This window comes from Delphinapterus leucas, chromosome 1, assembly GCF_059928025.1.
Source record: "Delphinapterus leucas isolate spDelLeu-1000000601 "Yukka" chromosome 1, BTC_Dleu_Yukka2, whole genome shotgun sequence".
NCBI classification, from domain to species: Eukaryota; Metazoa; Chordata; class Mammalia; order Artiodactyla; family Monodontidae; genus Delphinapterus; species Delphinapterus leucas.
The window spans coordinates 175912898-175928255 of NC_143129.1; the positions used below are offsets into that span (position 1 = coordinate 175912898).

The 15358-nt window shown below is 49.5% G+C and overlaps 1 protein-coding gene across 1 annotated transcript; it reads left to right on the forward strand.

Moving 5' to 3' along the window:
* Positions 1 to 37: 37 nt before the first annotated feature.
* AKR7A2 (aldo-keto reductase family 7 member A2) lies at positions 38 to 7332 on the forward strand. The gene is made up of 7 exons (XM_022552064.3): positions 38 to 475; positions 3726 to 3913; positions 4090 to 4194; positions 4924 to 5020; positions 5268 to 5367; positions 5956 to 6085; positions 6905 to 7332. The coding sequence occupies exons 1-7, from the start codon at positions 160 to 162 to the stop codon at positions 7064 to 7066; spliced, it is 1098 nt and encodes a 365-aa protein (XP_022407772.2). The 5' UTR covers positions 38 to 159; the 3' UTR covers positions 7067 to 7332.
* Positions 7333 to 15358: the final 8026 nt, after the last annotated feature.

Sequence of the window (15358 nt, forward strand, 5' to 3'; positions counted from 1 at the left end):
GCCCCGGAGCTGCGCGGCTCCGCCTCTTGCGCCGCGCACTTGGCGGAAGGTCCCGGGAGTCGTGGCGAGCGAGCGTATCTTGCGTGAGGGGGCGCCGCGCTTCTCCCCGTCGGCAGGGAGGCGGGGTCCGAGGCGCCCCAGCGCGCAGGCGCCGACCTCATGCTGAGCAACTTGTCTCGCGCCGTGGCCCGCGCCGCCGTCCGCTGCGTTCGTACCCCCCGGCCACCCGAGGCTCGCACCGCCGCCACCGCAGCCGCCATGTCCCGGGCCTCAGGCTCCCCTATCCGGCCCGCCACCGTGCTGGGCACCATGGAGATGGGGCGCCGCATGGACGCGCCCGCCAGCGCCGCGGCAGTGCGCGCCTTCCTGGAGCGCGGCCACACTGAGCTGGACACGGCCTTCATGTACAGCGACGGCCAGTCCGAGAGCATCCTGGGCGGCCTGGGGCTCGGGCTGGGCGGCGGCGACTGCAAAGGTAACTTCTGGCGCCCGCGCACCGACCGCCTGTCCTCTCCCTGCACCGTGCAGTGCAGACCCGTCCCGCAGGACGCTGACCCGACCCCAGCCACGCGCCCGCCGCGGTCAGGGCCGACCGCTTCGCCCCGCCCCCGGGGCGCCCACCTCCCCTGGCCATCCCGCAGCTCTGTGAACACCCCGCGCCTCAAGTCCCTTGCACATCCAGCCCCGACAGCTGAACAGCGTTTTCTCCTGACCACCTTCCCCTCCGCTTCTTCGTCTGGGGATTGCAACTCGGTAACCCCCGAGCCTGATCTAGTCCTTGGCTTCCTACCCCAGTTGCTTTCTTAGTGCACCTCTCTGCGGCACTGGTCTCCAGAGCTATGCCGCGCCCCCCTCCAACCCTGCCAGGTGCCCATAACCGGTCCCCAGGCGCTCTGCCTATGCCCCTCTTCCCATTGTCCTCAACGCCCGTGCGCTCCCCGAGAGCCCTTTTCTCATCCAGGTCTTTCATCAGTCCCCAGACTTTGCTCTGTTCAGTTGGCAGTACCCCTGGCTCTCTCAGGGAGAGCTGTAGCATTGCCATAGACCGGGCTGGGGGAGCAGGGGTGGTGGGGTAAAGAGTGGGGAGGCGTGAGAGAGAGGGTAAGGCATTTCTGTCCACTCCTGTAGCCCTATGCCAGCTTCTTATGGAGCTATAGGAGGGAAAGTGTCTCTAACCCACCCGCAGGGAGCTCAGAGGCTAGTGGGGAAGATTGAAGCAAATAATTGCAGAGGAGGGTAGAAGAGGAAGCACTTTTAGGGAAGGCATGATGGGGCCAGGCAGAGGCCCTAGGGAAGGCTCAGAGAACACTGAGGCTGGGCCTTCAAGGAACAATAGTAGTTTGCTGGGCAGAGCATGAGTCAAAGGGTTATGAGAGGCTGAGGGCATAGCTGTGCCAAGACTGGTGTGTGGATGGCCAGGAGGCAGGTGTGCTTGAGTGGAGGATGTGTGTGTGGAGGGACGGTCCCTCATCAGCCTGATGCCACTGGAAGTGCCTAGGAGGGTGCCTGGCACATGGTGGGACCCAGTGAAGTCAGCTGATACTATTACTGCCACACTCTGCCTCCTCTTTTCCATCCTGAGACTCTTTCTTCCCAGCCCTTGTGTCAGGGGCGTCCCCCTCTGGGTCCTCCTTAGATTCATAGCTTGGTGGACCTGGAGGAACAGACTTGGGAATGTGCATCTCAGACCCACACTCTCTAGTTCACCTGGGTGCCTCTCATGACTAATGAAGATCTTATTCCTGAATTGGTTTCTCCCCCTCCAGTCCTTCCCTGCTTCCTTCTTTGAGGCCAGGCACTCACAGAGTCAAAGTCCTCAGGTCAGACCCGAGGCAAGGTTCACACCAAGAATGCAGGGGGATTGAGAAATGTGGGGAATGGAAAAAATCTGGACGAGAAGCTGAGAGACTTGGTCTCTCCAACATCCAAGTGGTCTGATGACTCCCTCCCCTCTGGATTACTGAGCTGCGCTTGCCAGGTATGGAAAGTGCAGGATCCAGAGAGCCAGCGTTCTCTTTTTTTAATATAAAAATTTATTTATTGGGCTTCCCTGGTGGCGCAGTGGTTGAGAGTCCGCCTGCCGATGCAGGGGACGTGGGTTCGTGCCCCGGTCCGGGAGGATCCCGCATGCCGCGAAGCGGCTGGGCCCGTGAGACATGGCCGCTGAGCCTGCGCATCCGGAGCCTGTGCTCCGCAACGGGAGAGGCCACAACAGTGAGAGGCCCACGTACCGCAAAAAAAAAAAAAAATTTATTTATTTATGGCTGTGTTGGGTCTTCATTGCTGTGCGCGGGCTTTCTCTAGTTGCAGAGAGCGGGGGCTACTCTTCGTTGCGGTGCGCGGGCTTTCTCTAGTTGCAGAGAGCGGGGGCTACTCTTCGTTGCGGTGCGCGGGCTTCTCATTGTGGTGGCTTCTCTTGTTGCGGAGCGCGAGCTCTAGGCACGCAGGCTTCAGTAGTTGTGGTGGGCTCAGTAGTTGTGGCTCGCGGACTCTAGAGCTCAGGCTCAGTTGCTGTGGCACACGGGCTTAGTCACTCTGCAGCATGTGGAATCTTCCCCGGCCAGGGCTCGAACCTGTGTCCCTTTGATTGGCAGGCAGATTCTTAACCACTGCACCACCGGGGAATCCCCCAGAGAGCCAGCATTCTTTATAAGACTTCCAAGCTGCTTGCATGGCAGAACACTCTCTTGTTCTCATGGGGAGTGTGTCTCTACAATGGGTATGCAGATGTACACGCTTCCAGGAGTCTGGAAGGAGAGGGGGGAAACTGTCACTGCCTTCTGCTCATTTTGCCTTCTACCTCTCTCTCAAATGGATCTGCCAGTGGTTATGTTCAGCAGCTGCAACTCTCTCCTGAATTCCTGCAGCAGCCTCTTTACCTGTCCCCCTGTCTTCAGGCCTGCCCCCTCGACGTCTCTCTCTATATGGCAACCAGAGCGAACACAGCTGACCAGTTCACTCATAAAACCTTTGAATGATGGTATTTGAGAAAACCCGTTGGGATTAGGTCTGGACCCCCTTCTCTTGTCTCATGTACCACTGCTCCCTGCCTAGAGTTTATAACCCAGAGTTGCACATATGGCCTTCACGTACCATGCTTTCTTGCCTTTGTGATTTTGTCCAAGTTCCCACCCTTCAGAATGTGCTTCCCACCCTTCCTTGTTGGCTGGGACTCCTCCTTTTTTTTTTTTTGGCCGTGCTGTGCAGCATGCGGGATCTTAGTTCTCCGAACAGGGATTGAACCCATGCCCCCTGCAGTGGAAGTGCTGAGTCTTAACCACCGGACCACCAGGGAAGTCCCAGGATGCTTTTTTGGAGACTCAACTTGTGGGGTCAGGAAGCCCTCCCCGGAATTCCCAGGTTGGCCACATACGTCTCCTCTGGGCTCTACTGCACTTACATATTGTAACATCACCTTCTAGCTTGTGACCTCCTCGGGGGCAGAAATTGAGTGTTTAGTTCATCTCTGTGCGCTTGGCCTCTACTACAAGGCTTGACACAGCTAGCAGTTTGGTGACTAATATAGCAGCAGTGAACATTGGGAACTCGCACATGAGACATTATTGAATCCTCATGCTCTCCCTGTGAAGACAGTTCCATTGTTATCATCCCCATTTTATAGATTAGAGAATTGAAACTCAGAGAACTTAAGTAATTTAGCCAGGGTCACATGGCTAGTAAGTGGTTACAATAAGTTTCTTAACCATTACATTCTTCCCACAAAGTGAAAATCGCTACCAAGGCCAATCCCTGGGAAGGGAAGTCGCTGAAGCCTGATAGCCTCCGATCCCAGCTGGAGACGTCACTGAAGCGGCTGCAGTGTCCGCATGTTGACCTCTTCTATCTACATGCACCGGACCACGGCACCCCTGTGGAAGAGACACTGCGTGCCTGCCACCAGCTGCACCAGGAGGTGAGGGCGGCCCCCCAGCTCCTCTCCTTGACCTGTCGTTGCCCAGGAGAGTGGAGGCTCCAGGGCTGTCCCAGAGCAGAGCTGGGGACAGACCCCACTCCCAGGGTCCCCAGCCAGTCTCTCCTTCCTGGTGTTCCGGGCTGCAGTGGGTTCTGACCTTGGCCTCTCCCCCGCAGGGCAAGTTTGTGGAGCTTGGCCTCTCCAACTATGCCGCCTGGGAAGTGGCCGAGATCTGTACCCTGTGCAAGAGCAACAACTGGATCCTGCCCACCGTGTACCAGGTGAGGCCAGGGCTGCAGAGGCCTCTGTCTCCTGGGTGCCTGCTGATCCCGGGTCCTCATGGCCCCTCCCACTCGCCCCCAATCTCCCCCCCACCCCATGCCCTCTCCATAGCAGCCACCCCCCTGCCTCCCCTGCTCACAGCCTGTAGATGGCTCCCGGGTACCCTCAGCCCAGCCATTAGGCACCTGCTCTCTCTGGCCCAGGTTCCCCTTCCTGCCTGCTTCTCCCTCTGCAGTCAGCCTGGAACACTCCTCCCTGCTTCTCGTGGGAACGAGTGCCCAGGTCTCGCTTAGATGCCTCTTCCTCTGGAAGCCTTTCCCAACAACCCAGCGGGGCCTCCCATCTCCAAACCCTATCTTCATACATTGAACAAGTATTTGGGAGAATCTGCTATGATCACCGAACCCACCTTTATGTGATCACCTGACCTCTGTCTTTGTTTTTAACTTGACTCTAACGTCTCTTGGAAGCAGAGACCTTGCTAGATACGCTGGTGTTTGGGAACTCAGTGTCCAGCACACAACTGGTGCCTACAGATATGTGGGGAATGACATATCCCGTCCACTGTCCCTTCCTGGGGCCCAGCACCATCTCCCCATCGCCCAGCCACCACTGGTGATGTTGGAAATCATTGCTGAAGTCCTGGGCAGGTTTTGACTGAAGGTTTTTAAAGAAGACTGGGGCCCCCTGACCCGTGCACCCTCTCCAGCTGGCCCTTCTGCCCGCAGGGCATGTACAACGCCACTACCCGGCAGGTGGAGACAGAGCTCTTCCCCTGCATCAGGCACTTTGGACTGAGGTTCTACGCCTACAACCCTTTGGCTGGTATGGGATATGGGCTGCTGTGGGGACGGGCTCCCCTCCCAGGTCCCGGGGGGCATTTCTGGTCCTGTTTCTCCCTATTCCTGACCCAGGGGATACCCGGCCCCAGACCTGGGAAGCAGGGAAGGGTTTGACAGGAGGCTGGGCTGGGTCCTCCATCCCTCCTGGGTCCCCCACCATCACCCCCACTTCCGGTCCAGAGCAGCCTCTGGGAGCAGTGCCAGGGGATCTGATCACAGCCTTCCTGCAGGGGGCCTGCTGACCGGCAAGTACAAGTATGAGGACAAGGACAGGAAGCAACCTGTGGGCCGCTTCTTTGGGACCAATTGGGCAGAGATCTACAGGAATCGGTGAGCTGGGGATGGGCTGCATCAGGGTGGGAGGAGTGGGAGGGGGTCCCCTTTATCTGAAATGGAGGAGCTCTAGGCTGCTTTCCTGGGTCTCCAAGCTGTCCCTTGCTGCCTGGACCTACCTCTTTTGATTCCTAGAGGAATTATGAAGCCCTCTATAGGGTTTCTTCTTGTTTTCTTGGGACCTCCATGAGGAATGAGGATCCCTGGACCTTATGCCAGGTCTTCCAAGTCATCGCTCCGCCCCGAGGAGTGCTCGTCACCTGCAGATGGGGAAGGAGAGGGCCCTGGATGGAGGCTCAGCAGTCCTGGGGCCGAGCCATACCCCTGTACTTGCTGCCTATTTCCCTAGGTAAAGTAAGGGCAGGCTTTGAGTTCTCAGGGGTAAAGATGTCATTGAGGTTTCTGGTGAGGGAGCCAGCATCCTGGGTGTTTCAATAAAGCAGGAGACCCATTGCTAGAGGGGATACCAGCCCCTCCATGCTGCAGGGTTGGGGTGAGCGCAGCTGTCCTGTTTGACTCTTTGGCGGTGGCCCCCAGTGCGACCCCATGGTCCTGACCCCTGTGCTATCCTCCCCACCTGCTCAGCTTCTGGAAGGAACACCACTTCAAGGCCATTGCCCTGGTGGAGAAGGCCCTGCAGGCTGCGTATGGCCCCAGCACCCCCAGCATGACCTCGGCCGCCCTCCGGTGGATGTACCACCACTCACAGCTCCAGGTAACCCATCGTTGCTGGAAGCCCCACTTCTGCTCCCTTCGGGAAGCCAGAATTACCTTCAGGTGATTTCTAAGTAGTTTTTCCCCCTGAAATTTCTCTTTGTTCCAGTTTTCATGGCAGCCTTCCTGTTGTTCTGAGTAGCTGTCCAAGTGCCAGGCCCTATAATGAGGGCTTTCCTAACATGGATTGAATTATTACCTAGGCCTGATGAAGTGTGATTATTCCAGTTTTACTGATAAGCAAACTGGGGTTCATACAGCTGTGAAAGGGATAGAAAATTATCACAGATTTGACTGTAAAACCCCCTGGTCTGGCTCCTCTGGGGGGAGGTGGGGTTTCCCTCTGTCTTTGGTGTCCCCTGTCTTCCTGGTTAAAATTTTTCTCCAGCGTCAGCCTTACATAGTTGCATAGTCTCTGACATGTATAATAGTAGGTTTTCAATAAGTGGGAGCTCAGTGCTTTGCATAATTTCTCATTCCCATAGCCACGCTGAAAATTGAGAAGATTTGAGTCTCGGGGGGTTAAACAGCTAACCCTAGTTTACAGAGCTGCTGAGTGGCAGAACTGGGCTCTGAACTTCGGTCTGAATGAGGGTGAGCAGTGTGGCAGCAGGAGGAAGGAAGACAGGGTTTGGGGCCACATAGTTACAGTTGTTGAAGGTACCTTAAGTGCTTTCTAGAACTATGTAGAGTATAAAGTTAAAAAATCAGGTCCCAATTTTTGGCGGGGGCAAGGCTGTGGGTGGAGTGGGGGGAGCGTGTGTGACCGGGGTCACTGTGGTGCGCTAGTGTGTTGACGTCTGGCCGTCTCCCCTTGCAGGGTGCCCACGGGGACGCGGTCATCCTGGGCATGTCCAGCCTGGAGCAGCTGGAACAGAACTTGGTGGCCACTGAAGAAGGGCCCCTAGAGCCAGCCATCGTGCAGGCCTTTGATCAGGCCTGGCACCTGGTTGCCCATGAATGTCCCAGCTACTTCCGCTAGGCCCCAACACAGCTCAAGCTGCCCAAGATTTCTTCCTTTTCTGTCACCTCTTCTACTCTCTCCCCCTGGCCGGTCTTTGCCTTAAGCTGATTTAGCATGGTCTTTCTCCATTGTCTGGATCCATGCATTATTTTTCTAGATCCCTGCCTCACTCCCAGTTGCCTTCACAATGTGTAAAGGCTGGGGCTGAGCCCCATTCATGCATTTCCCATCTGAATAAAGCAGGCACTTGACCTGGCTGTAGCCCAGGCCCAGAGTGAAGCCCACAGATTTGTCTCCTCAACTGCTTACGACTTGTTTCCACCCTGCCTGGGGGCTTCCTGCCAAAGGGGTAGAACCATGAGCTGGAGTCGTCTAAAGGCAGAGGCAGTGGGAGGGTCTTCCCAGCCTCCTGCCCTGAACCCAGCCTAACCCCTCAACAGCCAGGCTGCAGGTGGCCCTCACGCTTCTACGTGCGACAGAAGAAAAGAGGGTCATATGCCCTGAGGTAGGTTTTCTCTCATTCAGAATTACCTCATTAAATACTTAGAAATGGAATAATTTGGGCAAAAACCTACCGTTAGCGTCACCACAAAGAAGAATAAAACCTTCCAGGATGCTGTGGGACATTTTAACACACACTCATTTCAGCAGCGGCTTTACTCTTAGCTAAAGCCTCCTTTCTTCTGGTCTTCCACAGATTCTCAGCTCTGCTGCTGGGCCTCCTTTTGGTAGTAGTGGGTGTGGGCAGCCAGGACCCCCATTTCCCTCAGCAAATCCCTACCCCAAGTAAGGGCACCCAAGTCTGGAGAAGAAATGAAATCCCAGGTCCAGTGATTGCTGTTTGAACATTCCCAGGACAGAAAAATCACACCCTGGGCGAGAGGTAGGGTGTGGGCCAGGCAGCGGCAGTAGGCAGCATTTGGACCAGTCTCTTCAAGTGATGAAAGGGCCTCAACCTGGAAATGCAGACAAAACCACCAATCAAAGACTGTTCAAAGGAAAGTCCTACTTGCCTTCTAGAAGGAGACACCTTTCAGATGAAGTTTTATTATTTGGAGTGAAGACACCCTCCTTTGTCTTCACCCATAATAAAATGGATGCTTCCCCAGTGGGGTAATATCAGTTATTACCCCACTCATGTTAATAATAGTATCAGTTATTGTACAACAAGCCACCCCAAAATTGAGTTGCTTAAGATGACAAAATCTGAAATTGACCTAATAAGATTCAGTTCAAGCCCTATCAAAACCCCAGCTGGATTTTTTTTTTTTTTTACAGAGATTGGCAAAATTTTTTAAAAATTCATATGGAAATTCAAGGGATACAGAATAGCCAAAACAAATTTAAACAAGAACAAAGTCCTCCAATTCCTGATTTCAAAGCTTACTACAAAGCTACAGAATAAAAGCAGTATGGGACTGGCATAAGGGTAGACATATAGATCGATGGAACAGAATTGAGAGTCCAGAAGTAAGTCCATAATAGCTAAAAAATAGAGACAGCCCAAATGTCCATCAGTGGATGAATGGATAAATAAAGAGTGGTATATCCATACCATGGACTATTATTTGGCAATAAAAAAGAATGAAGTAATGAAACATCTACAATGTGGATGAACCTTGAAGATGTTCTCCCAAGTGAAAGATGACAGTTCCAAAAGGCCTCATATTGTGTGAGCTGATTTGCGTGTAATGTCTGAAATAGGCAAATCTGTTAGAGACAGAAAGTAGATTAGTGGTTGCCTAAGGCTGAGGGGGTTGGGAGGAAATGGAGATTAGCGATAATGAGCACAGGTTTCTTTGGGGGGCGATGAAAATGCTCTAAAGTTGATCGTGATGGTTGCACAATGCTGAATACACTGAGGAAAAAAACACATTGAATTGTACACTTTGAATGGGTGTATCGGGGCTTCCCTGGTGGCGCAGTGGTTAAGAAATCACCTGCCCATGCAGGGGACACAGGCTTGATCCCTGATTCAGGAAGATCCCACATGCCGTGGAGCAGTTAAGCCCATGCGCCACAACTACTGAGCCTGCGCTCTAGAGCCCGTGAGCCACAACTGCTGAGCCCACGCGCCACAACTCCTGAAGCCTGCACGCCTAGAGTCTGTGCTCCACAACAGGAGAAGCCACCACAATGAGAAGCCCGTGCACCACAACGAAGAGTAGCCCCTGCTCGCCGCAACTAGAGAAACCCTGTACGCAACAACGAAGACCCAACGCAGCCAAAAATAAAAATAAATAAAATAAATGGGTGTATAATAATGTGGATTATGTCTCAGTAAAGCTGTTTTTTTTTTAAAAAAAAAAAACCACACACAGTCATTTAGCTCAGAAGTCTGCTGTTTGGCAGGGCTCAGTGGGGAATACTCATCTGCTCCCCTGTGTCTGAGAAGCGCCATTACAGCTGGAGGCTAAAACCACCTGCAGTCTAATTCACATGTCTTAACAATTAATGCTGATTGTCAGCTGTTGTCATCACTTACATATGACCCCTCCTTGTGGCCTGGGCTTCCCCACAGCGTGTGCTGCTGGCTTCCAAGGGCAGGCATCCCTCTTGCCTCATGGAGGAGTGTCTGAGTTATGTTGTAAAAGGAGGATGTGAGAGAAACAGATGGTCATCTTTGGAAGATAAACTCTTTCTCAGGGAGCAATGGTCCTATGTGATCAAGTCAAGAAGATGAGCCACTTGACTGGTCAGGAGACCTTTAGTCCCGAGTGTCTCCATCAGGGATGCGTCATCTGCTAGGTCATTTCCCATCTGTTAGATCCTTTTGGGGAGGGTATCTCATACATATTTGATGGTCACTTGAATTCAGCCATTTCATTACTAAAGAGCTTTTTCTTCTTTAATATTATTTATTTATTTATTTTGGTTGCACTGGGTCTTAGTTGCAGCACGCAAGATCTTTAGTTGTGGCATGTGGACTTCTTAGTTGTGGCATACAGACTTAGTTGCAGCATGAATGCAAGATCTAGTTCCCCAACCAGAGATCGAACCCAGGCTCCCTGCATTGGGAGCATGGAGTCTTACCCACTGGGCCACCAGGGAAGTCCCTACTAAAGAACTTTTTCAAAAGACAAAGGAACAGAGTTGGATCTGGAAAGTGACAAACGTACTTAACCGACCTCAAAAACTAGAGACTTGGGCTTCCCTGGTGGCGCAGTGGTTGAGAGTCTGCCAGCCGATGCAGGGGACCGGTCGTGCCGGTCCGGGATGGGGGAAAAAAAAAAAAAAAAAAAAAAAAAAAAAAACTAGAGACTTGTGTACCATATAGAAGACCAGAAAAATGAGTTGGTATAGATTTTGTATACTCGAATCAATGTGACAGAAAGGGGACTCCTGAAGTTAAAGGCTCGAGGGAGGGCATCTGGCTGACCTATGTGCTTCCTCTGCATTCTGGCCTGCTTGTTACTAGTGGTTGTGATGGTTAATTCACCAGTGTCTCAAATTTGCATTCTGAATACATTTTAGAAGCAGTAAGGAAGGTCGGAATGTCAAGATCCTTAATTGCTTATGAGAAAATACATTTCTCCTCCATATGTTTTAATTTTTTTTAACACCGCTTCTGCCTCAGCACTCTTCTAGGTATAATAAAACAACCCTGACTTTCCCAACTTTCACACAAGAAGCTTTTTGAAAATCTTTATTGCTTCCCAAGAATCTTTCCAATTCCATATTGGAGAGACTTGTACTTAATAACAAATGCTCTTACTAGGGATATTAATAGTAATAGTAAATACCAGTTGTTAAAGAATTTTCTTGTGGTTGTTATCAAAGTGGAAAATGGCATTGTAGGAGTAGAGAATGATCAGTGAATATACGAGTAAGTCAATATTCTGTAGTCTCATGATAATATAAGGAAAACTTAATTCCACTGTGGTCTGTATCAGAGGTCAGCAATCTTTTCTGTAAAGGGCCAGGAAGTAAGTATTTTATATTTTGTGGGTGTCAGTCCGTTTGGGCTGCTAAAACAAAATACAACAGATTGAGTAGCTTATAAACAGTAGACATTTCTCAGTTTTGGAGGCTAGAAGTGTAAGATGAAGGCATCAGCAGATTTGGTGTCTGGTGAGAACCTGCTTTCTGGTTCATAGGCAGCCATCTTCTTGCTGTGTTCTCATTTGGCAGAAGGGGTAAGGGAGCTCTGTGGGGTTTCTTTTATAAGGGCACTAATCCCACTCATGAGGGCTCCACCCTCATAACCTAAGAATTTCCCAAAGGCCCCACCTCCTGATACCATCACTTTGGTGATTAGATCAACATGTGAATTTGTATAGTGACTATTATAAGTGCCACCCAACCAATTAATGGATTAGCCCTAAACTAACCCACAAACATTCAATCCATATCAGCAGGCCATATGTTCTCTGTTGCAGTGATTCAACTCTGCCTTTGTAGTGAGGAAGCAGCCACAGGTGATAAGTAAATAGATACGGCTTTTTTCCAAATTTCCAATACAACTTTATTTGTGAAAACTGGCAGCGAGTCAGATTTGGCCCATGGGCAATAGTTTGCAGACTCCTGGTCTATACTGTATGAATTGAATTACATAGTGATAGAGAGCTTCTAACAGTGAAATTGTAAGCCAGTTGCTCTCAAAATGTGGTCTCAGGGCCGGCGGCATCAGCATCGTTGGGGAACTTGTTAGAAATGCAAATTACTGTGCCTCATGCTTGACCTACTAAATCAGAAACTCTAGTGGGTGGGGCCCTGCAATTTGTTTTAAGCAGCGCTTCAGGTAATTCTGATGCACACTTGTTTGAGAACCGCGGTTGGTTTTTACTTTAATAAGATTATTTTTAACAAACACTGTGATGCACGAAGATTTGTAAGTATATATACGGCCATTACAAAAACATGTTTATCTTCATTGTTGAACTTTATAACTGAATTCAAAATACCATTCACAGTAGTGTCACCTTCAACAAAAAGAACTTCCAAAAGCTTGACTCTGATTCCATGAATTGGGTGGAAAATTTTTAATTTTTATTGGAATTGGCTGATTTTCTACTTGAAGTATCTGACACTGATACGAAGCTGGCATTAGTTTCTATTTGTGAAGTATTTCTGCTCTTGATACCGCACGTCAGCAGCTGCTGCTTTACTCCTCTGACGTGCATCAGAAATCGTAGAATGAAAAGTGAGTGAATTTAATTGAGAGGAATGATTATATGATCTAGATCAAAAGTTATACGTGAGGACTTCCGTGTTGGCACAGTGGTTAAGAATCCGCCTGCCAATGCAGAGGACACGGGTTCGAGCCCTGGTCTGGGAAGATTCCCCCATGCCGCGGAGCAACTAAGCCCGTGCGCCACAACTACTGAGCCCGCACACCACAACTACTGAAGCCCGCGCGCCTCGAGCCCGTGCTCCGCAGCAAGAGAAGCAAGCCACCGCAATGAGAAGCCCGCGCGCCACAACGAAGGGTAGCCCCCACTCGCTGCAACTAGAGAGAGCCCGCGCGCAGCAACGAAGACCCAACGCAGACCCAAAAAAAAAAAAAAAAGTTATACATGATAAGAAAATAGACTTCCTGCATTGTACAAGATAAATCATCATCTTTCACAACTAAAGATCCCTCATGCCGCGACTAAAGATCCCGCATGCTGCAGTGAAGATCCACATGCCGCAACTAAGACCCAGCGCAGCCAAATAAATGTTTTTTCAAAAAAGATAAATCAACATCTTCTGACACAATCTTCTACTTTAAAAACTAGCGGTTACTTTGAGATGCTCACGCCACTTGTCTTAGTCTGTTTGGGCTGCTATAACAAAATGACATAGACTGGGTGGCTTAAAAAACATTTATTTCTTACAGTTTTGGAGGCTGGAAGGTCCAAGATGAAGGTGCCAGCATATTCGGAGTCTGTGAGGACCTCTTCCTGGTTGGACATCCTCTTTTTACTGTGTCCTCACATGGCTAAGGAAGAGATCTCTAGTCTCTTCCCCTTCTTCTGAGGACACTAATTCCATCAGGGGGGTTTCACTCTCACACCTGATCTAAACCTAGCCACTTCCCCAAGGCCCCACCTCCCGACACCATCACTTTAGGGTTAGGGTTTCAACATATGAATTTGGGGGGGATACAGACATTTAGCCTGTAACACCAGTTCAGGTTTGTGTTTTCTGCTTTTCATGTGGCCGGTGGTGGTGTTACATTCCCCATGGTAGATGGTAAATGTTAACGGATATACTACAAGCAAATTGTATGTTTATTATCAACTTTCTTGAGAACTGGAAATCTAGTATTTAATATTTGATTAGCTAGGCATCTGGCCTTTCCGAACTGACAATTGCTTTGACTCTGACCCTCTGACTATAACCCGTTAGAGTAATAGCTGTTCTGTGCTGATGTGCAAAGCCTGAGAAAAAAGCCCAGGTTTATGCCGAGGTTGAGGGGAGAAAGGATTCTCCCTAGAGGTTCCCCTCACGTAAAGTTATATTGCTATGGCTTGTTGTTAGAGGGATTGGTACTATGGCCTGAAACTGAACTTAATATGAGAGCTTTTGAGTATTTTGTCTGGCATACGGTGGTGATTCCCTTACTGAACTGCCTTGTTGATTAGTGCGTTTAGAATTATTTCCGCAAGGTGCAAATGCTTTGATGTACTGGTTAGAAGCATTCATGATCCCTACGGAATTGCCTCCATAAATTCAGCAGGGGGGATTGCCTATATTCCATAGTCTTTACAAGTCAAAGAATTGTATTAAGGGGGATTGCCTATATTCCAAAGTCTTCACAAGTCAAAGAATTGTAACAGTACAACATACAGGAGAGAAAAAAGTACCCTCCTCGTTCAAGGATTGCTACAATGCTGTCTCTCAGTTTAATAGCCTTATCTCTGAAAAGAGACAGTTGTGCTTGGCAAATCATTGTGGACAAATGGGGTTTAAATAAAAAGTGGCCACTCTTGCTCCATCAGCAGTGAACATTGGTGATTGAATTGTTGCCACTACTGGCACTTGGTATGTGACCCTGGATTTTGCTGAAGTCTTCTTTTCTTTCACCTGGCAGTGTATGCAGTACACATTCTCTTCCTTTCACTGGGTTATTTAAAATTCACCTGTATTATTTCATTAATTGGGGAAAAAAACACTTGTACAATAATATATGCTAATAGATGTCCAAACATCCCATTACAATAATGAAATTAAGCAGTATATTCCGATAGTGACCCTCTCATTGCATGCTATCCAAACACAGCTGGATAAAAATGAACAGGTCTCAAATGAGGACAAATCCAAGCCATATCCTTTAAGTAATCTTTATGTGGGGCTATTTAAGTAGCTTTCAAAGGCATTTCACAGCTTGTATAAGACAAATCATTACCTCATGGCCCCCAAACATGAAGAATAAAGCCTAACATTGCGATACCTGAGGACAGCACATTCTAACCTGGAAATTCTATTAAATCTTCTGTATCGAGGTATCAGATAAACATCTGAATGTGAAAGGAGCCTCCTAAAGTAAAAAAGCTTTGAAAGTGTTCTAGATGGCAGCAAATCAAGCTCTTCTTTTTATCCCATTCAAACCCCAAAGCATTATAGGTATTTATAATAATCACATCACTGCTTAGAGGCTTTGGCATTTAGACACTGCTGGTATTTGTTGTCCCCTGAACTTTGAACTTGATCCTTCTGGTGCACAGTGCATACCCTTTGAGCTAATCTATTACTAGAGGCTAATAAAGAAATTGTCTTATTTAAAAGGAAGCTCTGGGGACTTCCCTGGTGGCGCAGTGGTTAAGAATCCACCTGCCAATGCAGGGGACATGGGTTCAACCCCTGGTCTGGGAAGATCCCACGTGCTGCGGAGCAACTAAGCCCGTGTGCCACAGCTACTGAGCCTACGCTCTAGAGCCCACGAGCCTCAACTACTGAGCCCACGTGCCACAACTACTGAAGCCCGCGTGCCTAGAACCTGTGCTCCGCAACAAAGAGAAGCCACGGCAATGAGAAGCCCGTGCATCACAACGAAGAGTAGCCCCTGCTCGCAGCAACTAGAGAAAGACCGCGGGCAGCGACGAAGACCCAACGCAGCCAAGAATAAATAAGTAAATCTATTAAAAAAAAAAAAAAGGAAGCTCCACCTGCTGTATAAAATAAATAAATAAAAGGAAGCTCTAATTCTCCAATTCAACATTCTCATCCTTAATAAGTTCTTTCTGAATCAAAACCATGTAAGTTGGGTCATGTCCAAAAAAGAATTATTGTGATGTATTAGAAGATCCAGTCAAGGACAAAGCCTGGTCCTTAGGTATTTTCATGAATAAGCAGTTGTCCACCCTATAGAGACAGAGAATATCT